At 36.0% G+C, this 23,197-nt stretch overlaps 1 protein-coding gene across 2 annotated transcripts; it reads right to left on the reverse strand.

Moving 5' to 3' along the window:
• Nucleotides 1-64: 64 nt before the first annotated feature.
• On the reverse strand, nucleotides 65-22,745 carry LOC144432941 (uncharacterized). Of its 2 annotated transcripts, none has more exons than XM_078121253.1 (6): nucleotides 22,567-22,745; nucleotides 3,762-3,988; nucleotides 3,338-3,394; nucleotides 2,165-2,299; nucleotides 1,593-1,827; nucleotides 65-944 (listed from the first exon to the last, which is right to left on the reverse strand). In XM_078121253.1, the coding sequence occupies exons 2-6, from the start codon at nucleotides 3,978-3,980 to the stop codon at nucleotides 598-600; spliced, it is 993 nt and encodes a 330-aa protein (XP_077977379.1). In that variant the 5' UTR covers nucleotides 3,981-3,988; nucleotides 22,567-22,745; the 3' UTR covers nucleotides 65-597. The 2 variants fall into 2 exon arrangements, with proteins under 2 accessions (XP_077977379.1, XP_077977378.1); XM_078121252.1 differs by lacking the exon at nucleotides 22,567-22,745 and adding an exon at nucleotides 4,321-4,405.
• Nucleotides 22,746-23,197: the final 452 nt, after the last annotated feature.

A 23,197-nucleotide genomic window follows, 5' to 3' on the forward strand; every position in this document is an offset into this window, starting at 1 on the left:
TATCAGTATATCTTATAGAAATATGTTAGTGAGATATCTTTGTTTTAGTCTCACATTTGTTGATAACCTGCACAATAAACTATTCTATAAGCATTTTGCATCGTTTGACGTTGCCAGAATTTTTCTTGCATATACAACTAGCAACAACATGGATAGAACGATATATTTACGAACGGAATCCATACTTGTTTCTTGACTGGCAAACACTGTGAAGAAAATAATATATAAATCAAACAAAAACTAAACATATTCGGTGAATTCATTGATGATGACAAATCACATGCAATCCAAAACATACTAGTACTGTTGGTGTTGCTTTTAATCAGTATTTGCAAAATTAATGATTTTGTAATTGGGCAATGCTTTTACAATCATGCATAACATTTTAAAATTTATTGCAGGTATTGATAATTATAACACGAAAGGAGGCGTCCTCCCAATAAGGTAGTTGATGATGTAGCTTTGGATCTTATGAGTAATTTGCATAACTAACGATTTTCGGAAATTGGGCAATATGTTTGGAATGCAAACTTCATATATTTTGATATTTTTTAGTATCAGGCTTTTGGGCTACATGTTCTATATGATAAACTTGGTTTACAGCTGCACTTCGTTATCAACCAGAGAGGCTTTCATATTTTCTGTAACGATGACTATTTCGTCAAAATAACTTGGTGATGCAGCGTTTAGTTGACTGAGAATAGGCGATGCGTCTGGTTGTTCTTGAGGTTTGTTCCCTTCGATATATTCTGATTGAGTTTCGGAATGCATTGTTTCTGGTGATGTTGGCTGAGTTGTCTGTGGACAGATTATTTCCTCTAGATGCTGTACATACATCTGATCACCTGCAGTTGGTTGCATCTGACCACGTGACCGATTGGTGACAACGTGTTTAGGTAGTGACCTCTTCTGTATCATGTGCTGCTGTCGAATTGTTAGGTTACCTGTACCAGAGATATAAAACATGGTATAATTCAAAACATATTAAGCGATGCTTTTGTCCAAAATTTTAATATTGTAGTGTTTATGAATTTGCAATTGCATGCATACTAATAGTCTAATCAAAATAAGATTTGACCCAAACATAATTGCGACAGAAATAATATTTAGTGCATCTTGCTCAGAACGTTATGCTGAACAACATATCAAAAGTCTAGAAAATCTAAGTGGTGGAACATGGTGAAAATAAGGTTTGGGTGAAAAAGCATATTAGGACCATCATGTGATGATTCAACATCACATCAGCATAATTAATATGTAAATTGGGTAAAATTATAATCAGCATATTCAAATTTGATAACTTTTTAACACAAACGTATGCAGGTTATATTACATTTGAGTTGCAGTACAGTGGGAAATAAATTTAGCGGGCTTGTCATCATCAAACACTTATGTTTGGGTTCGGCCAGATTTTTCGCTAGATTGACTGGATTATAATCAGATGTGGAATTGTGTTACAATGATAGGTGTTTGTCATTAATATGTGAAACTTAGAAACATTACACCAATAATATGATTTTAATTATTAAATAATATAAATGATGATGGCTTACATCGAACATTTTTTGGTGATAAACAATATGTAAACTTACATTGTCTTCGCATTCCAACAGCCTTTGCTGATGGTATCAATTGTGTGGTTGTTGGCAACGTGTGAGCACTTGTCATTTGTGTCTGATTGAGTTGGTTTGGCACATAATATACGTTGAAGTCCTGTCTCTGTCTACAACATACTGCTCGACAACAGACTGCAGCCGTGATGATAGAAATAACAATCGTAGCCAAGCCAGTTATCGAAAGTAGAGAGTTTATTGCAGTCAGTCCAACCTGATAAATATCAAAATCTATGTTTCAAGCCACTTCCTCCTATTCACTGAATTTTGACTGATCAATAAATCTGAAGTTATCCATTCATGTATCAGGAACTTTATTTAAAAGTATATCTTTTTAAAGGGTCATATTTTTACTAAAACTGTCATCTATTAACCTGATATTTACATCAATGTATTAACTTCTCGTGAAGCAGTTTGTAAGTTTTTAACCGAATATCGATTTCGTTGATCAAGGCTAACATATTCTTCCAAGGTCATTCAAGTCGTTTTTTCCATAAAACACCAAAGTGTAAAATCAATGTTCATGTCAAATAAAATAAGCCAACCCTCACCATATTCCGACAGATGGTAGGATAGCTACGCCAGTTGCAACCAGAGGAGTATGAACTAAAGATTGCACCACTGACGCAAAGTGCAGTTCCACTTAATGAAGCAGAGATAATTGATAATACCATAGTCGCTATGATCTGAAAAAAAAAATATGTTGGTCAGTAAAAACCGCTCTTTCTTATGCAACAAGAACAATCCAGTGGTCTTGAAATAAAAACCAAGAAATCCGCCCAAACACGTTTTCAAATTACAACTGGGAGAAGAGACAAACTAATACCAGGCTGTCCTCTTCACATGCAGAGTCAGAGTAGTAGCACAACACGTGAGCTGTTATTGTTATTCAAACAGATTCAAAGGCAACCAGTAAATGGTAGTACTGTACCATTAACATGTACACCAAAATTCGAGAGAAAAATAAACGTTCAATTTTACGTGCGAACCTAGGATTACTTCACTTTTGCTGACATATACAGGGCGATTCATTCATTCATTCATTCATTCATTCATTCATTCATTTGTTTGTTTGTTTGTTTGTTTGTTTGTTTGTTTGTTTGTTTGTTTGTTTGTTCGTTCGTTCGTTCGTTCAGACATTCTTGCCAGTTTAGTAGTTGCAAACGTATAGTTTACTATACTTATTACACACACGCACAAAAAACAGAACTAGCAGAGTCCAAAAATAACTTTTCTCAATACTAAATCATCGCATACTTGTATGTAAGTAATATGGAAAGTCTGCATGATAAATAACTTTGCACCAGAGGATGTGATAGTAGAGAAGGATTGTTACGGAATTGAACGGTTTCAGGTAAACGAATTATGCAATGTTGAAAGTATGTGTACTGGTGGATATTTGTACACGTGTTTTCAGTGTTTTCAGGCCCAATACTCCACATTTACGCAGACAGACTGACTGACTGACTGACTGAACGAACGAACGACCAATTAACTATGAAACAAACATATAGAAAGGCGGCAACTTTGTCGAGCCCACTACATGACTGTAACTTCTCATTAAATGTAACTGCTGCTTAATTTCCAAAGAATATATCCTTTGTGTTTTAGAAAAAAGTAAACTAACAAGAATTTGTATTCAATAACCTATGACAGCCTTTGAAAACTGCCAAATAAACAAACAAGTTTCTTTTCATGACATAATATTGAAACAAAGTGCTTACACGATTGTTAGTTTTCTTCACAGATGTAACAACTCCGTAGTATCCAGTCACAATCAACTAGTGAAAATATAAAATTGTTACAATGTTTAATACGTGACCATACAGAAACATAAATGTATTAATTCTTCTGAAAATTACCTTTAATGCTAAGCTAGTAATATCAATAATTGCATCATAAAGAAATGGGCATGTTGGAATTAATAATTTCTCTCTCTATATAAGAGATATATCTAAATGCATTGGCACAACGATTCACTGGATTGTACAGTGGGAAAAGTAACCTGAGCCAATTGTAAAATATATATATATATCATCGGAGAAATCAGATAAAGCTGAGGTTTTGGATAATTTTCGTGCTTATTTTATGTGATGACATTTATCGCGTGTGCCCGCCGCTATTCATATACAAAAATTAAACTCTTACCAAAACTCCACACCACAGTCCTGCCACAAAATGATATATGTCTGATCCAACTCCAGTTCCCGCTGATCCGAGAATTATGGCATTTGCACCAAATATTATTTGACAGATACTAAGCGCACGTACTGGCTTATATGCAAAACCCTGTCGCACAGCAGGTGTGTAAATGAACTCGTTGACACCTGGATGTTGCATGCCTGGTTGCTGGGGTTGAGACTGCATTTTTAAGTCTGTTTAAGAAAAACACAAACATAGTTAACTTGAGATTACAAGATTTTATAACATGCACAAGCCAAACATATGGAAGTCATCTCCTGGCCGTTCTACGTCAAAACGTGTGTCTACGTCACTGGTTCTTCTGTGTTCGAAATGTTCGTCAAAACGTTCAACATTGACATTAGTTTCCCGGATATTGCTGGCGCTGGTATAATTATGTTATTCTCCAATATTTACTTTCATTCTTCCGGAAAATACTCTTGACCTAAGTAGTAAAAAGTAGTAAAATTTCGTAGCATTCAAAGTGATCAAAATATGTCAAGACCTTACATCTACCAAAACTTACCAGAGTATCTTAGGTGTTTGTTGCCATGGGAGTTGTGATTGATGACGTATTCTAATTCATTTGTTAACATAATTATATAGGCATGATTAATGTATATATGGTATAATTCTTCATTTTGTCTGGAATTAGAGTGTTGAAGCATAAAATGGCGCCTAAGTGTAAATGATACTCGACTCCAAATTAAGCTATACCTATATATATATGTCGCCCACCAAAGTAGTAATTGTATTGTAAATGTATGTTATTTAAAAATGACCATTCACCTCACTAACCCTAACACTTATTATCTTTACGAAAATTTCTAATGACGTTGATATCCTCACAGTCACCACCACCACCACCACCACCACCACAAACAACAACAACAACAACAACAGCAACAACAACAACAACAACAGGAGCATTTGCACTAACAAAGCATAAAACAGTAATAACAACAGAAAAGCCCTCAACAAAATAAATCCAAACGACCAGATCAAATCGAGGGTCCACAAAGTGCATGTAGTTTACATTTATTAAGTGGTAAAGGCATCCTGTAGTCCCTGTATGTCTTAGAGAAGAGCCGTTTATTTGTTGACAAACAGATTATGTCACATTCTATAAGCTTTTGCCAACCAAATCGAATTGGCATCACCTTGTGTATTTCTAAGCTTCACGTCTAACAGTCTGGTGAATCTGTCACGAGCTATTTTAAAAAACCACGAATGGCATTGGAGCACAAACTTGTAGTAGTTTAAATGTTAATTTGTAAAATAAATTGCACAACAGTCTATTACACTCACGCATACCCACAGCACTTCTGAAGCTGTCAGCTTTGTATTAATAAAGTTAGTCATTAATGATAAAACACACCATTTATAAACGTCAAGTAAGCTAAACACGAACCACATACCTAGCCATAACGCTTTTGAACGCTAACATGACAATAAATATTACAGTAATCAAAATATAGCATGTTTGATTTTCTCACGAACATTGCTGGCTTTTGAATGAGGCAAGGGGCCAGATATGGGAGAAATAGGGCAATATCCTACCTGCATGTACACATACGTTAGTCGCCTTTGAGTCTGGAGAAAGTATGTCGTCACATACACCCTTAGCGTTACACACAGTTTAACATATATGAATGTCACGTGATATTGGAATCAAGTTCGCATGGCATATACGAACTTACAATGAATACAAATCATAGTGAACAGTGTCTATAAACGCCACTTAATCAGTACAGCATAAGAAAGTCATTATTCACAATTGTTAAAATCTATCGGGTGAGATTAAATTTAACCGTAACTTAGGGTGCCTGCATGCCACCATCGTTAGTACTTTGCATAAACTTCTCAAGTATGGGTGAATGTTCCCCAGGACTTGATACAGAAATTGCCTGCTACATGTGTATACATGTAGATCACATATAGAATAATACACGATATTCAATCTCACTGGAAAGCCACTTTTGGTTTTTAATACAATTGACTAGCTTTTCAAAAGTTGTCTTGTTTCAAGGTTGTAACTAACTTATACTCGTTAACTTGTTTGTTTCCTTATGTTCTTTGTTTGTTCACTTCATATATAGTCGTTGAAATTTGTTCCCATGTATGGTTGGCACGGGTAAAGTGTAAGTGTGCTGTTAAACCGGTGGCCAATGACCCTGTATGATCGGCCATGTTCTTAGAATAGTTATGTTATACTCCTATTTAAACAGACGTCCCATATTGCCATATTTTATAAATTTATTTGTGTATGTTTTTTCCAGAGAAAGTATTTGTTTTTAACTTTAACTCTTTTGTGTGATTACAGGTGATTGTAGTCACTGCAAGTACACGGGGCAATATTTTCAAGCAAGCATCTGTCATGAATGGGGAAACAGGAAATGTCACCAGTTAGAGCTGGGGATGAAGGGGGTGTGAGGAATATTGCATGGTGTCATCTAGTTGCCTTGATAGGGTTTTAAATAGCCCTTCTCCACCAAATACGCCTGACTGTACAAAACATGTCAACAATCTGTGCAATGTTATGAAATAAATAAACAGCCACGTCATAAAATATGACCACATGTCGTTCTAAGCCGTGACGAGGTCAGCAAGTTACGGAAAATCAATACACTGACATTTTATTGAAGTAATGCATATAACTAGCTCTTTATTGAGAAGCAGAACTTAGAAGCAGAATTACCTGTACCAAATGTACACAGTAGACAATTTACAAAAAATACAGTTAATCTTGATGACATAGTCTTCGGGGTCGTAGTTCACCGTATGTATAGTGGCCTATATAGATCCGTGTCTTTATTGTTATTGAGCTACTTCGAAAGTGTTGGAATGTTTTGCATACGATGTGTTATATTCAAATATGACAGGTCACACTCCAAATATAGCTTGAAGGTAGTTATATTACAATTTCCTGGATGTGTACTTCATTGTGTAATAGTGAAAATGCATTGTTATAGCTGCAAATGAAAAAAATAATATACTCCAAATCGACCTGGGGTGTGGCTGTGTGTGTGTGTGTGTGTGAGTGATAAGCTGGTTGCGCTAATTGTGTATGGTGATCTAACTATTGAAGTCAAGGGTCAGTACTAGGCCCACTTCTCTTTTTGACATGTATCAATGACCTACCGGAATGTGTAAACTCATCCAAAACCAGACTCTTTGCTGATGACGGTCTCCTACAGAAAACAATCACGAATAGAAATGACAACATCTCATTACAAGCAGACCTCGACAATTTGATGAAATGGGAGGCAGACTGGATGATGGAATTCCATCCAGGAAAATGCCAGGTGATACATGTAACAAACAAAGTAAAACCACATACCTTCAGTTACAACATTCACAATGAACCATTAGTAAGTACAGTTACTGCAAAGTACCTTGGTCTGTTATTGCACAAGAAGCTGTCATGGAAAGAACACATAAACACAACTGCCAAAAAGGCTGACGGCATCAGAGCCTTCTTACAACGCAACATTCATACCTGTCCATCAAAGGTTAAACAACAATTTTACACCACCTTGGTAAGACCGTTGCTTGAATATGGGATCCACATTGCCAAGTCAACATCAAGAGGCTTGAAGCAGTTCAGAGAAGGGCAGTTCGCTATATCAAGAACGACTACAGTCGGTACAACAGTGTGACTGAAATGCTACAAGAGCTGTGAATGAGTTGAAACTCTTCAGAGCCGTAGAGAAAATAATGGAGAAATTGAAAGCAGGAATGTTTGTTCAACTACGTAATTTCATGTACACCAAAGATGGAATAGGCCTTCATGAGGGGGACTAAGGTTAGACTGGTTTATTTTCGTTGTTTCGAGTGTTATTGTTCTTCTTTTTGAAATTTGGATGAAATAGCGGAGTGTGAGATGATTTGTCGAAATCTCATTGCGTATATAATTCCATAAATTTAGAGGTTTGACTGTTATTGGCTTGAATGTGAGGTGTATTTTGGATGCGACTTTAGATTATTTTGTGATGTTGTATGTGTGGATTTGAGAATACAGGATTTGAAATTGTGATAAGTGAGAATATCCTTCATATGTACATGTGGTCATTGGTTTAGATGTGTGGTTTGATTTATACAGGCATCGCAGTAATTTCCCGGACAGCAAACTACCGATGTGCCAGCTACAGACTTCAATGGACAATTACCGAGCCACATGTTTATGTCGTCGCATACGTAGGCGTTTGATGTGTATCAGGACAGTGGCGTAGCACTATGGGTGGTCATAAAACTCTGTCCGGAAGAATCCATTTTATGTATTGTTTATAAATTGGCACAAACACATTTATATACTCAACTTTATTATCACACTTTGAACTGTCGATATTGCTGATTAATTATCTGGCAACATCGTTAAGTTGTTGTCCGGGAAATTACTGCGATGTAAAATAATGAATGAAACCGTTGTCTCTGTGTTTGTTTTCAGGTTATTCAGATGGGCAAGTCAGCTTTTAATGTGAGTGCTGAGGTGGAAGATAATATTATAAATCCACCAGAAGTTTCTTTGGGGGATGTTATGTGTTCGCCTGTAAAAAAGCGGCTTATTATGACTGGCAAGGTAGAAGGTGTACTGATATTTTACCTGTATTAGTTATTTTGATGTATGTGCTGTTACAGTTAGTGTTAGTTTGAAGCCAGCACTTAACTATTTGTATTAATTTGTCAATCACTAGTTTATAAATGACATGTGTAAAATTATAACGTTTAATTATCTTGTTCTCTATATGGTTGTAATGGTTACTCATTACAGGAAGCATGTACATGACTGTGTTCAGAATAACATTAAAACATTTTTGGACTATTTTATTTTTACATGTAATGTCTTAGACTTAGAGTAATTACTAATAATAACTGTGGAATGCAGTGGGGAGTTTTACATGAATTATGATGTTTTGTTCTATTTGGTACAGATTTCTCATGAATATGAAACTAGTAATCAGTCTAGGAGAAGAAGTCTTTTTATAAGTGATGAAATATCTAAAGTAAGAGTAAACGTGTGGGGAGAGAAATGTGATCTGGATTTGAAGAATGGGGATAGTGTACAAGTTGGACCTGTCATTATACGTAAATATAATGATACCAATTGACTGTGAATTCCACAGTTAGCACTACATGTACTGTCACAAGGTGGTGATTTTGAATAATAGATTCTTTAGTTTACTGTACTAGTGACCTTTTGATGAATGGTGATGACAGGTATAGGTCAGGGACCTTTTCGTGATGACAGTGTGCTAATTTACATGTCTACAGCTAAACATCTGTTGAACTTTGTGTGTACCCAATCAACGTTAAGGAGACCCCTATAAATACTCTCGAAGCCAGTGATCACATGCTTCTCCTAACTTTGAACATCAAGGCCTGAAGGTGGATACTGCTAGCTTGGAGCTGCCGACTTGGTGGCTGCTGGGTGCTGCCACATGGGCGTGTATTACTCCACAACAAGAACTCAACCTACACCAACGGGACACTACGTTTGTTTGCTAACGGACTACGGACATTGACTGTACTTAGTACCGTGTAAAACGGGTGAGTTCATGACTTGCGGATAATTATATATAAGACAATACGGACTGGCTGACAGCCATTTGAGCTTCACATTTCGCGTGTACAACGGTTTGTTGCCTCGTGGACTAGAATTTGCTAAATAATTAGTTAGTACCTGTCATCACCATAACTATGCATTTATAAGCTTTGTTCTTAATTTTGTACAACCTGAAAAGTGTATCAGGGGATATGTATAGCACGTTTCATTTTATGTAATATTATTTCATGGTCAAATACAGTATTCTCAATTGATATGTTGTTCTCTGTCGCTTCATTTATACAATACTCCATTGTATACTTTAGTTGTGTGTGTCACTCGACCATCTTGTGACAACTGCTGTTGAGGTATGTGTAACTATTATTGTGGTTATGAATTGGAGTCATACCCTTCTCATACAAGTTAATTTTAAAAAGAAATTGCTGTGGCTTTCCCCAAAATTACATCACATCTTGTTGGCTTGTTGTGACAGCAACATTGGTTTGTAGTTAAGTGAAATCCAGTCTTTGTTAACAACATGCACTCATCTCATTCTGAACTGAAAGTAAGCTATACTCAATTATTGAGGTCAAACCATGAAATATTTTTATCCCTTTACAGAGTATCTAGTCAGTATATCATGTGTAATTGATTATGAGATCAAAAGTGTTGTATTGTTTGTCCCCTTAGATCTTAGAAGATTGTGATTATGTAGCTGAAATAAGTGGTACAAGGAAGGATCGACGATGGAGATGAGTAAGTATATTTTTGTGTGTTATTGCAGAATGTTATTGTTTTATAAATGGTTGTTTTTGGAAATGAAATGCACTCTCATATTCAATGATGTCACTCATTCTGACATTGTCAAGTAGTTGATGAGATGTCAAGTAGTTGATGTTTGTAGTAATGCTAAATGGTGAAGGCTAACTTTTGCAATATAGGAAAAGTTGGAATTGAAGTGTTTTGCACATTGTTGTTTGTTTATTTGATTTGTAATGAATATTTAATTGAAGTATTGGTAGTGATATCTATTTTTGTTTATTCCAGGAATCAACTCTATATTGTTATAGGTGAGAAATACTTGAAATGTAATGTCAGTTTGGATGAAGTTTGTAGTATTGATGATCTACCTGTGGAAGTTGATTATAAACTGTCTTGGGAGTATGTGATCTATTTAAAGTAAGTAAGTACTAGCACAACTAACTATTAAGTATGAGTAGTGTTATTGGAATTGAACACAAGATGATGGATCCGTCAGTGATATACTAATTTGTGTTCAAAATGTGTCTCTTTTGTGAAATATTTTTAACGTAAAACTACTTGATAGATTTAGTGGAAATGTAATTGGAATGCATCTGGGGGTGTATAGATGAAGAAATAATAACGATATAATGATCCCATCAGTGAGATATAAATTATGTGTGAAATGTGAATTTTGATCCAAACTTTATATTTCTAAAAAGTAGTTGGTCTATTAGAGTGAAAGTTGGTGAGATGCCTCTAGAAGTGTTATTTTGGTTATTATTGATGAAAGATTTTAAAGAATTGGTCGTAGGAACCATGACCATTGTTATAGTAAGAACTAATGCCAGCATATTTTTAATTAATAATGTGGTAAGCATGTGAGTATATATTTAAGAAATGTATGTAAATATCCTAGTTACCATGCAACATCCAACATGGATTCTTAGGCAAGTGAACCAACATTCAAATGTGTATGCAAATATGGTGATAGCAACAGGCAAATGAGCTGATATTTTTAAGGTAATAACTGTGGATATATTGTTTATTTACAGGCGAAATTGTGATGATTAGAGTGGGAAAAGATGAAGAGATGTGTTGAGATTTATTCTCAGTGTAGTAGATTTTGTGGATATTGTAGTTAACCATATGTTGTTATACTTTAGAAGTATATGGAATTGTTATGCTGTTTGTTGTATTTGGAGTTCTGTGTTTTGGACAATGCAAGTGAACTTTATCCTGTGTGTAGATATAGTTATTGGTGAATATAACTGAATATTACTATATTTGTTCTGACAGTTATCGATATGTCAATTAGACTCTTTAAGTAGCTGTAGTTATTAGACAATTGTCTGTAAGTATGTACACTTACTATGAGCGAGTACCTATTTGATACAATTGCGAAAAAGTTACAACCGTGGAGAGAATGTTTCGCAAAAACAAAGAGCGCACTGATATCCAGAAGTAAACAAAACGTATCGAAGAGAATGAGAAGTGAGTCCAGTGGTACCCCTGAGAAGTCTTCAAAACGGTCCCTTTTCCAGCAACATTAATGATTGTGTTAAAGAACGAACGCCTGAAAAAAACCTCAAAGCCAAGGAGTATCCGAGTCAAGAGAGTACGGGTAAGACACGTACAATTTCACCAAGTGTCTTTCACAACTTCATATCACAGTATGGCGTCCAGGTAAGGCGTTTAGTTATCCATATATACTGATAGTTATACCAATGTACATTTTGCTTTCATATCATAGGCATCGAAGACTTGTGAGAATTAGTTTTCAAGATCTATTTATACTGTTATAGTCGATTCTGATATAAGGTCAAATTTGAAACCGTAAGTCCCATTTCAAATGTACATCAGATTTTTACCCTTTTAATATTATAGTGGTATATACATTTTTTGTTATAATTTGTTATTTTTGTAATTACATGCGATATATGGTCAGAAATTTCACATAACATTTAATTCCATGTTCACTCCCTACTTGACAGGTTGTGTTGTCATTTCCAAATTGTGGTACAAGAACATACATACCCAAAGAGGAATTCAGGGCTTTGATAAGAAAGATGATGTTTACATCGTATGATAATATCGCACAAGAATGCCTCACTGGTGATTGCAAAGAACTAAGTCAGGCTATTTATAGGCAGTTGTGTGGTATAATCACGAAGGAGATTGCTTCAATATGCAGTTGTAATAACCCTTCTGTATTGCGGTACAATGATCATAGCAACCTGACCAAATGTTCATGGATGAAAATGCTGAATGAATTGCAAGACAGGGCACCAACCTTTTTAATGATGATGGAGGCCTCAATCAATAATCCTTCACGACAACGTAACAAGCCAAAGAAAGGAGATGCACTTATCCCATCGCTTATGTCAGCTTCAGCTCATCTTATCTCAATATTCAATAAAGACATGAACACCGTCAGGCGATTAAACAGTGTAATACTGAAAAAGGGTGGCTTGAAAAAAACAGCAATGGACAGACTGGCCAATCAGTATATATGTATGGGATATAAAAGCACAAACAACATGTTTGAAAGATTTGGAGAAGATTACGCTGTCAACTTGAATGAATGGAGAGAGTGTGTAGAGAGAGACACCAAGGTTAAGACAACTATACAGAAAGAGATCTATGACCTGAATGAGGAAATATCACAGACTGCAACAATCAGTGTCAGTCAGGTTCTTCAGAAAGAAGCACTGATTGCGGAACTTGATAACCACGCCTACCATATGCATCATGGGTACTCATTGACTGGTGAAAATTTTGATATCAGAAATAAAGTAAGACAGGTGTCAATCACCAACCAAAACAGAGATCATCACATGTTTCATATAAAAACAGAGTACCGGGTAATCACCTGCCAAATGATAAGCCACAAGATGATATCACCAAGATGCCTTTCACAAGTTTCTTACCAACACTGAAAGAGAATGACATACTTGCTGATGAATTTAGTCAGTTGGTGGCAAAGATATGGACAGACCACATTCCATCACTGCAATGTTATGGTGACAACTTGCCAAAAACACATACCTTATGCTTATGAAAATGAGATGAAACAAAAAACAGAGAAGGTAAGTAACTTTCATCAATTCTGTGGCACTCATAGAGTGACCATTTGAAAAGAATGTTGATTTTCCGAATGATTTTGTAAACTGGTTGACTTAATCCTATTTTTTAAAATATAAATTGCAGGTTCACCTAGGTGTTCTGGAGAAGAATGAGCAATATGGAGATGACATGCTTGATATTTTACAGTATATAAATAAGTATGTACCAGAACACAGTGACCATACATCCGAAAAAATCCTAAGTGGGGGAGACTATTTGACATTTGAAAGACACAAGGAAGCCCAGTCTCAAAAACAAGATAGCAGTTTTCAGTTAAAACGGTGTCGCTTCTCATTGTCATGATCATTGTTAAAATATGTTTTGTTCAAAACTGTGACATACTTAAGATGTGATCTGTCCCGTTGGATATCTGTGTAATGGCCTTGAAATCAACTGCCTGAATTCATCATCACAAGATTTAACTACATTGAACCCATCAGTACGAAGCATGTGAGTATATGTAGATGCAAGAGAAAAGGATTACCAGTGATAACGTATAATATTCAATAACACCATTGATGGCGAGCATAATCAAACGATATCAATAAGAAGTGTAATAATGTATTGCATACTACTATTAGTGTAATAATATACTGTATACAGCCGTTGTCATTGTCAAATATTGTTTACCGAAATTTTAGAACTTCATGGTGGTGTTGTCATCCTTAATTAAGTATCACAGTGATGCGATTATAATTGTATATGAAAGAAGTGACGTGTTGTATCCTATCGTACAAAATTCGAGAAACATTGCATATGTTTTGAATATTGTGATGTTATAAAAAACTTTTCTTTTTTTTTCTTTTTTTTTTTTTTTTTGCATTTTTGAACTTACCAAAAGAAGCATGTCGCTAGAACTAAACTTTGTATGCTGACGTTTTTGCTTGCTTTACTGAAATGTTCGAAATGCTGACAAAATAAACATGTTTCTGTTTACATTAACACAGGTGTATAATATATAAGGGACCAAGTTAAACATTAAAACGAGATATAATTTGCAAGAATGAATTGGAAAAATAATTCATTTTTTTTATATTTCCAGTTCTTTCAACAAAGTGAAACAGCCTTCAATGACACTTTCAAGGACATGGTATATTTAGCATATCTGTAAGTACAATTGTACAATTTCATTTTCTGAGCAAAGTTGCCTTAGGTTGACCAAACAACAGTCAAGTCAAGTCTCTCCTGACCTCATCACAATCATTCATGTCAGGAAATCGGTGTCAAATGCCATCATTTGTATAGAGAAAAGAGACCAGAGAAGTATACACAAACAGTATAAACAAAGTATACACCAAATTTTATTTGGCTGCAATGCTCACTTTCCCACCGAAATATATTCAAATCCTTGCGACCATGACCTGTATGCCACCTGTGCCAAAATACCGGTCTTTCGTTTGTGAACATATTAAATATTACACGAATCAACACTTCGAAGCAGTGGTCGTGTTTACGGTGAATTGTGGGCATTAAAGCTAGAGTCACTGGGCCATTCGTGCCAAAGTGAGGGCTAACGACGCGTCCGTGGTTACACAACAGGCACCATTTTCGCGGCAAATTCGAAGTGTAGTCTTACGTAACGGTAAGTATTTTTTTACGTAATTTCTCATTTGACTTTTTAAATAGCAACAAATCATTTGCGATTAATATATACAAATATATAAACACCAACCCAGTAGAATAATATAGATCATTGTATAGCATAGGTATGCAAGGTATGTTTACACTAATACAGTTTATGTATCATCATGGATGTGTCACTGTAACATTGGGTCACATCATGTAGGCATATGCGCTTGAACCTCAAATTGAAAATGTTGTCAGTACCATGTTTTTAGTTGTGCTGTAAGCTTGTATATGTTTTATTCATTGCATAGAATGTTACTTTACAACATCAAATTATTTAAGTATGTGAAATAAGTTTGCGTTTATATTTCTTCATAGAATTATGATGGCTTCCCAACAGACAGGCCATAGTACAATATGAAATGACACCTGAATTGTTTCAAACGTGGACAGTCAGCTCACTCTAGGCTTATGCATATAAACGAGGGCTAAAAAAGGACAGCACCAAAGCCATGCTTGTAGCCAGGGCATGTGCAGCCAGGCAAATAAAATTGCCCATTCAGAAAACGAGACTAGAAGAAATCAAACAAAAACAGAGAGTACAACGCTCTGCTTTGTACTCCAGGTTGCCCTATTCCAAACCCACTCAATATTGACAAGAGTTGGATTGGGGAATCTGAAAGTGGGATTAAAAAGTCATGTCAACTTATAATGATTAACCACCCACGAAACGATGTTGAGATGACAAAATGGAAGCTCAATGAATACAAAGAAGGCAAGTCATTCAGGTATTTCTCAAATGAATGGATGGAGGAATCTTTTTTTACAACGAAGTTTCAGCTGACAGTAGATACGTAGTTTTAATGGGAAAATGTACGCCTTCCCAGAGAATACACAACCCCCTCACGAATGTTGGGTGTGGACAGCGGTTAATTCATCTTATTACACAAGTACATCTGGGTAAGTTTAACCTGATTATTACTTCTATCATATTAAAGATTCTCCCCCTTTTATCATCAGTGTAGTGAAGAAACAAATCAAAAGACAGTCTACGTCTTACATACCTGTTTGCAATTCACCTTAGATATTGTTATTGGATGGTTGTTTGGTTGGTTGGTTTGTAATGATAACTTCGATAAATTGAAGGTTTCTGTCCTGATAATCGTTTCCGTATCGTCATCCCTTAAGCTTATAAGATGGATGGAGAACACAGATGTACATGTATATAGCAATCAATAATGATCCATGTATCGTCCTGTAGTTAAAGGAATGTCATGCCACGTTATTTACCCACCTTTTCTCGATTTGTTTGTAGGGCCACTGCAAGAAAACTGTTCGACGCTAGCAAACATATTTATAACCCTCTGACGTAAAAACACCGTCAGCTCTTCTAGTGTTGAAACTCGCGTGAATTTAAAACATAAATTGTGCGCAACCATACGGAATGCTTGTTTATTCACAATGTTCGAGAAAATGACAACGATTGACTCTGACTGCGACGCCTAGCCATAATGAAGAACGTGATACATACTGACGGTATAGTATGGATCAGCTACATGATGAACATCTGATCGATCGACTTCTCAGACTCCGAATATACTTGTGAAAAGTCGGTCAGTGTAATTTACTTGCAATGATACAAGCATCATCTAGTGAAGATCACGACACGGGCAGAAATTTGAAACCTTTTCTCAATACTCTGTCTAAATATTCCGATGATGATATTGCTTTTATTGTAAAAATATAAGGAAACAGAGTTACAGTGTTACTTGGCATGGAGTAAGGGCAGGTAGAATTACAGCATCCAATTTTTACTCAGTTTACACCAAAAGTTAATACGCTACGGGACCAACATCCACATAGAAGTAAGCAAACAGCAAATATGATTTGTACACTTATGGGTTATTACACCGAAATACCCTCACTCAAACATGCTCACTACATGGTGCCCATCGCAAAAGAAAATTACGTTGACATTTTAAGGAAAACTCATGTAGGGGTTTCAACTATAGACAGTGTAGGGACCTTATCTGGGAGGAACCCTCGATTTATTAGTACAATCAAATGGTGCGGTCAGGGACAATTATAATGTCCTCGGTCCATTGCACACTGTGCACCTGGGGTGGGGATTCCTGATTATTTAGTAAGGATTGAAAATAAAGTGACGTTAAAACGAAATTATGTGTAATGTATGCAGGTTATGAGGCAAATGACGATGTCAGACAATATTAAAATGGTGTGATATTATTGGTTTATATTTCTCACGGATTTCATCTCGAAAGGATACATTTTGATGAAGATTATAGGAAGAGTGTTGTCCAATCGTTAGACTATTTGTTCGCTAATTATTTAGCTATTGAGCTTGTTACAGGTGATGTAAAGAAAACTGTCAATGAGACGTCAACAAAACAACAAAGTAGCAAGAGGAAGATGATAGTGGAAGAAAGAGTTACGTGTCCATCATGTCCTGAAATTTGTTTGGGAGCAGACAAAATTGTCAAATTTGAACAAGTATGCAATGCGATGGATGTAAAATATGGGTACATTTTAACTGTGCATTGATACTGAAACCGGAACAACTTGGAAACATTGGGAAACTTTGTCTTTGTGATTCACTTAACACTCGGACACACACACTATATATATATATATATATATATATATATATATATATATATATATATATGCGTGTCTGTCTGTCCGTGTGTTAGCGTGTGTGCATTTCTAAATCTAGTTTTCCACAGTTTTCAAAATTGAAGTTGACAAAATCGTCTTCTCCTATGTTTATGTTATCGAATGCAGGACATAGAAAGGTGGTCTTGTAAACTTAGTATGGCATTATTAATAACACCCGTAGGTTACTTTGTAACATGCATGTGATTGTATCCATGGTATCAAAGGAAAACGTTGAACTGTTACAATGTGAATTGTAATTATTCCTTTTAACATGTCGATAGACTGTTTATTAAGATAACGAATAGTTACATTTTAAATATACTACATCATCCTGTGTCTGAATTCTTGTAAAAAATTATCAATCTTGAAAATTGTAATATTCCATATCATATATGTTGGCCCTGGCCCCGGTGTATGAACTAATAGAAATTCCCCGAACTCATTGCGTCAAGTACAGGATCAGATGAACAGTAGGCCAGAACACGTACACCATCATTTTTGGGTATTTTGGAGTCTCTCATCATATTTCAGATTTAACTTGTTTCAACTAGAACATTATCCTATCTTTCAGATTCAATTCTTTTTCAGTGCACGATAAGTTGATTTAATGTGTTAATTTGCACTTTTCAGAAGTAATGTGAGCATAATTAGTATGAAACAATTGCTAATTAATTATTCAAAACTTTCAAATTACTCTAATTTCGTAAAGCATACTCGTACAGTAAAAATTCTTGCACGAAAAAGTAGCTTGTGAATAGCAGTTCCTATTCTGTTTTTAAATGTATTTATCATAAACCGGTCAATGTGATTGGACGATTTTAACGTTGCCCTACTGCAGAGGGGCTTGAATGAGCTAATCAGAGAACAGCTTCTGTAAGTATTTTGGAATGCGGCTGCCACCTTGGATTTCCCTACACAATGCGTTTGTATGGACGCTGCAGTGGTGTCTGTTCAAATCTGACAGTTACTATTCAAATTTAAATTGACGGAACAATCGGAGATTTCGGACAATGGCAATTGGACGAAGAAAGCATTTTGGAAAGGTGAAAAGGAAGTTCTATGGTAACAGATGGACAGTTAGTAAGAAAGGTGCCGTAGAAGAAATACAAAATGTCAACTCAGATGCTGCCAGTGTAAGGGTAGAGTTGACTTTTCAGACAGAGGGCCCCCTGTCACAGAGCCTACAGAGCTTAGACCCTACTTAGACCCTGAGAGGTTACATAAAAGATATTGTCCAAATCAATCATGTCGTAAAGTTTAAAGCTATCCTGATGACCTTTTCACCATGTACGAGTTAAAATGTCCATGTATGAAGATGTACACGAATGGCCCGTTGGAAATATTCCTGATAAACTTGACTTTATCACCGTTACTACTAAAGATTTTGTAGTAATCGTGACTCTATCGATCAGAGCTGAGACTGCGCCCTCAGCCTACCTCAGAGTGGAAGAATATTTGCTCAGAGCAAAGTAGTGCGCTCTATTTATGCTTATTACACTTACTTGTGACCACGTCTACGTAATTCCCTACTGAAAACGTATTTATAAATACATTTTAGACTTATTAGCACATATATATTAAAGTTTGTTAAACAAGACAGACGACCACAGAGTTTGACTTGCAGTGATACATTCAAAAAAGAGTATTCGGTCTTGCCGTCATGTCAGACGACAGTGAGGATTATGCAACTGAGCTAAAAAAGCGATTGCATATCTATATGTGCACTTCATACAGAGATATGTTTAATATCTGACTACATTTTCACTAAGAATGAAAGACCATCAAGATTGCGATCGGTTCAGACTGTAAAATGAATCATTTGGACGAAATCATCTAGGGTCTTAGGTAGTATCTGAACTCTGTGCACGACCTCTGTAACAGAGGCCTCTGTCAACTCTACCCCAGTGTAACAACATATGCAACAATCGCATGGTGGTCATTCTCAGAGTCACGCAAGTCCTAACATAGTATCGTCGTCTGCAGCCAATGTAAACATTGATCATGAATTAGACAATTTTGATTATGATGAAGAACTGACTGCAGCTGGCATTCGATTCATGGATTTGGAGATTCTGATTGAATATATTGGCAACTTGCAATGCTCCGAACTTGGGACTCGATGGTGAGTTCGACAAAGCCAACTTGGATGTTCGTAAAAAGTGAACTGGGCTTGTATCGTGACGTCTATCAGCTTTGTCTGTTTACAGTGCCAAGCGACAACACTGAATTCTTCAAAAAATAATGGGAAATTTTTGGAAGTTAACCGTCGTTTTCCACTGGCAATCTCCAGCATAGGGTGCCATCGTAGTGGAGGGACACGTTTTCTTGCAAATATGAATATGCAACCCCACAGTGTGAGACTGCCCGGAATCGACATATAAAAGCAGTCACCAAGCACACTGAAGATAGCATGCAGGCAGCAGTAGATGAGGCACGCCACTTTTATAACCCTATACTCACTGATGAACACCCTGGTGACAGAGAAATTATAATTGGTACAGTATCCTGTGATGGAACGCTAAACTTGACCAAGAACATTTTCAACAGTGGCATCAAGACCATGTTGATAAAGGGCAGTGTAATAAAAACCATGTTGGTTCAGCTAGTAAAATGGAACCTGACGGTATCACAGCTATTTTTCAGAGATCACAAGAGAAACGACAGATGCGTTATACTGGCTACTATACCTAGGAGATGGGGACAGTAAGTCACACAGGGCTGTTTGTGAAAGTAAACCATATGGTAATATAGAAAAGGTTAGTCTTAACACACTAGCATTTAACTGCAAAAAATTACTTTGTCATTACTTGTGACAGAGCTTTTACTGTAATGTTGTAACTAGGACACATGACAAATTAAAATGAATTGTGTTATGTTATTGATTACACTAAAGGTGGTTCAACCAGTGGGGCATCAAGAGTGGTGGAGAGCTAAAAATGAGGAAAGAAAAAGATTGGTGACAATCTGGTAGCTGAAATATTACCATTTACATTTCAAGAAGAAAAGGGAAAAGTGGTGAAGCTAGCTCCATGTGTCTACACTGAAGACTTGGTTCAGAATGTCCTACAGCAGCTGGAAGAAAATGTTGTGTAAGTAATTTCAACAAACTACATTTGTGCTTCTAGTCACCTATACACGTGACTAGTTTCTGGTCACAATACAATAGCTTAAGCATAAAGGTGCAGTGGATATTAACATATTAAGGTTTCTAATAGATGATATCTCATCTAATGATTAGATAAATTTTCTAAATACAAAGATTAGAGGTAGACTGAACTGCTTTTCACTTTCCAGTTCCTGTACACAAATAACTATAAATTATAGAATGTTTAGCCTGTTTCATCACCCTCATACATTTCCACATAAGAGAAATCACAGACAGAATAACAATATTAACTCAAGAAGAATTACAGCTGCTCAAAAATGACTGACAATCATATTAAGCATGCCCAACACAAATGTATGACATAAAAAATGTTGGAAAATAGTAACATTATCATGACAATCTCTGTCTGAACTAATGTCAAATTATTAACCGATAAAAATTCTCAATTTGTTGCTGAAACAAATATAGACCAGCTGATGGAATACTACAGACATGAGTTTCCCAATACAAAGGTTTCTCCAAAAATGCACATCCTTGAAGATCACACTGTTCCCTGGATTCGTACATGGGGGTTTAGGTGTGGTTTCCATGGGGAACATGGAGGGGAACGTGTTCATGCTGACCTAAATAACATCAGGTTTAATATCAGGGGGCTAAAAGATGACTTGGATATCGCAAAAAGTGTCATGAAAGAGCACTGGGTACAAGTTTCACCTTCAACATACAAGCACAAGCCAGAACCAGTACACAGGAAATCAAGAACCAAATAATATAAATGACAGCATACTTGTGGATTCTCTTTCACAGTAGTGATAATGTTTTATATGCAGTGTCAGATGCTATAAATTTTAAGGAAATTTTGAACATTTTTGTTTTGTATATCAACTCCAATTTCCATTATAGTCCTAAATCCATAGTGAATCACCCAGATTTGGACTTGTCAACACAAATGTGAGTAAAGAACATTGTTATTGTTGACAACTGAATTACAGTGAGGACTAAATCCACTTGTTGACATTAACACATACGGCCTTCTCTAGCATATGCAGGTTTTGTTGACAAACTTTATGTAACATATTTAAAGAATTAGAGCAAGAACCTAGAGATCATACACACCTGACAAAAATACTGATACATGTCATCAAAAGTACAGCTGCTGTCCCTGTAGTTTTTGATAAGGAAATAAGATTTGACAGTAAGGGTAAATAAATAATGACTTATCTCATTGGTGCATATCATATGTTGTCTTGTGTTGTCTATCAAGTAGATGTCTTCCTACATGTCATTCTGTTTATGGATAAGAAAATTAAATACATACCGAAATTGGTGTTACATTAACAAATTCACATTTGATGTTTTTTTTAATAGGCTGAAATGTGTTGCTTTAATCAACCTGGACCTACAATTTGCAGTCTATCATTCCAAATTTCATATAATAGCAAAATTTCACCGCGTTGATTAAAGGCAGCTATATTAGGAAAACACTGAAAGCTACTCTCATATTAAATCCCATGAACATATGAATAATAAATACAAATTCACTACGCGCTTCTGGATCGATCATGAGGCTTGTACATGCAGCCTTGCTGGCTGCCAATGTACGTACACGTATGTGTTGGATGGCCATGGGCGACAGCTAGCAGCTGTACATGTGCTGAATTTTGAGAACTATATTAACAATAGTAGTGATAAAATGAATAATTTAAATTCTCAGATGCAAGTTGAGTACAAAGTAAAGACAGTTTTATCTTAATCCGCCACAGTTTTATTGCGAACGACGGAAACATCACTTCCGGGTTTGGTTCGATCATATCTCCCAAGAATGTATCATGTCGTATGACCCCGGCCGTGTGTCGGACGTCATTCAGGCTGAGGTCAGGATGAGTACATGATGTCAGAAACAAGTCTGAACCAAAATAGTAGGCTGTTATCATTTGAAACCATGAAAAACAGTCGTCAAACGTGATGAGGTGAAGCATGAACGTTTCGATTAGACTGTAGACCCACCAACTTACCTGAATTATATGCCGACTTCGACGGTTGCAACAGCAAAGAAAACAATTAGCCGCGTATATGCCCAGTTGAGGCAGGAAGAGTCCAGTACATTCTTCCAAGATCACGACATGTCAATCTCCAAAAAACTCAAGAATATAAAATTATTCATGTAAGAATTCGTAGAATTTCCCAAAATTCAAAAATGTGACCATTAAACCATTTTTGCTCGGTAAAATCGATATCAAAAACGATTTTGGCCCCGTTTTTTCTAGTCAGCAAGTAGACGTATGTATCAACATGGTTATGTATTCTAATAACCTTTGACATGTACAGATACTACTAATTTCATTGGATAAAAAAAGGGGAGGGAGCTGTTGCTAAGGATGGTTGACAAGCTATTTGCATATGATGGAAAGCTTGAAATGCGCACCAACCCGTGCATGCGCACAACTCAATTCACGCTCAAAACATACGTGCTAAACTTCTAATCAAAATCTAAAAAGACACGATTTCTCTTTATTCATCTGTGCATCAGCATGTGAAATTTGAAAATGAGAGGTCCATATTTGACGAAATTGAAACGATAAATATTTCACCTGTTTGTGAACTCCGTGCTCATTGTAAACCTATTTTAAGGCCAAGAAAAAAAAT

Source organism: Glandiceps talaboti, chromosome 3 (assembly GCF_964340395.1).
Source record: "Glandiceps talaboti chromosome 3, keGlaTala1.1, whole genome shotgun sequence".
Lineage (NCBI taxonomy): Eukaryota > Metazoa > Hemichordata > Enteropneusta > Spengelidae > Glandiceps > Glandiceps talaboti.

What these genes read in the sequence shown, in the direction of transcription:
- LOC144432941 (XM_078121252.1), bottom strand. Translation starts at nt 4,390, where the DNA reads ATGTTAACAAATGAATTAGAATACGTCATCAATCACAACTCCCATGGC. An exon ending in GACTGTGGTGTGGAGTTTTG is followed by an intron (nt 3,395 to 3,761) that starts GTAAGAGTTTAA and finishes TATTTTCACTAG; the next exon opens with TTGATTGTGACTGGATACTA. An exon ending in TGTTGGAATGCGAAGACAAT is followed by an intron (nt 945 to 1,592) that starts GTAAGTTTACAT and finishes TCTCTGGTACAG; the next exon opens with GTAACCTAACAATTCGACAG.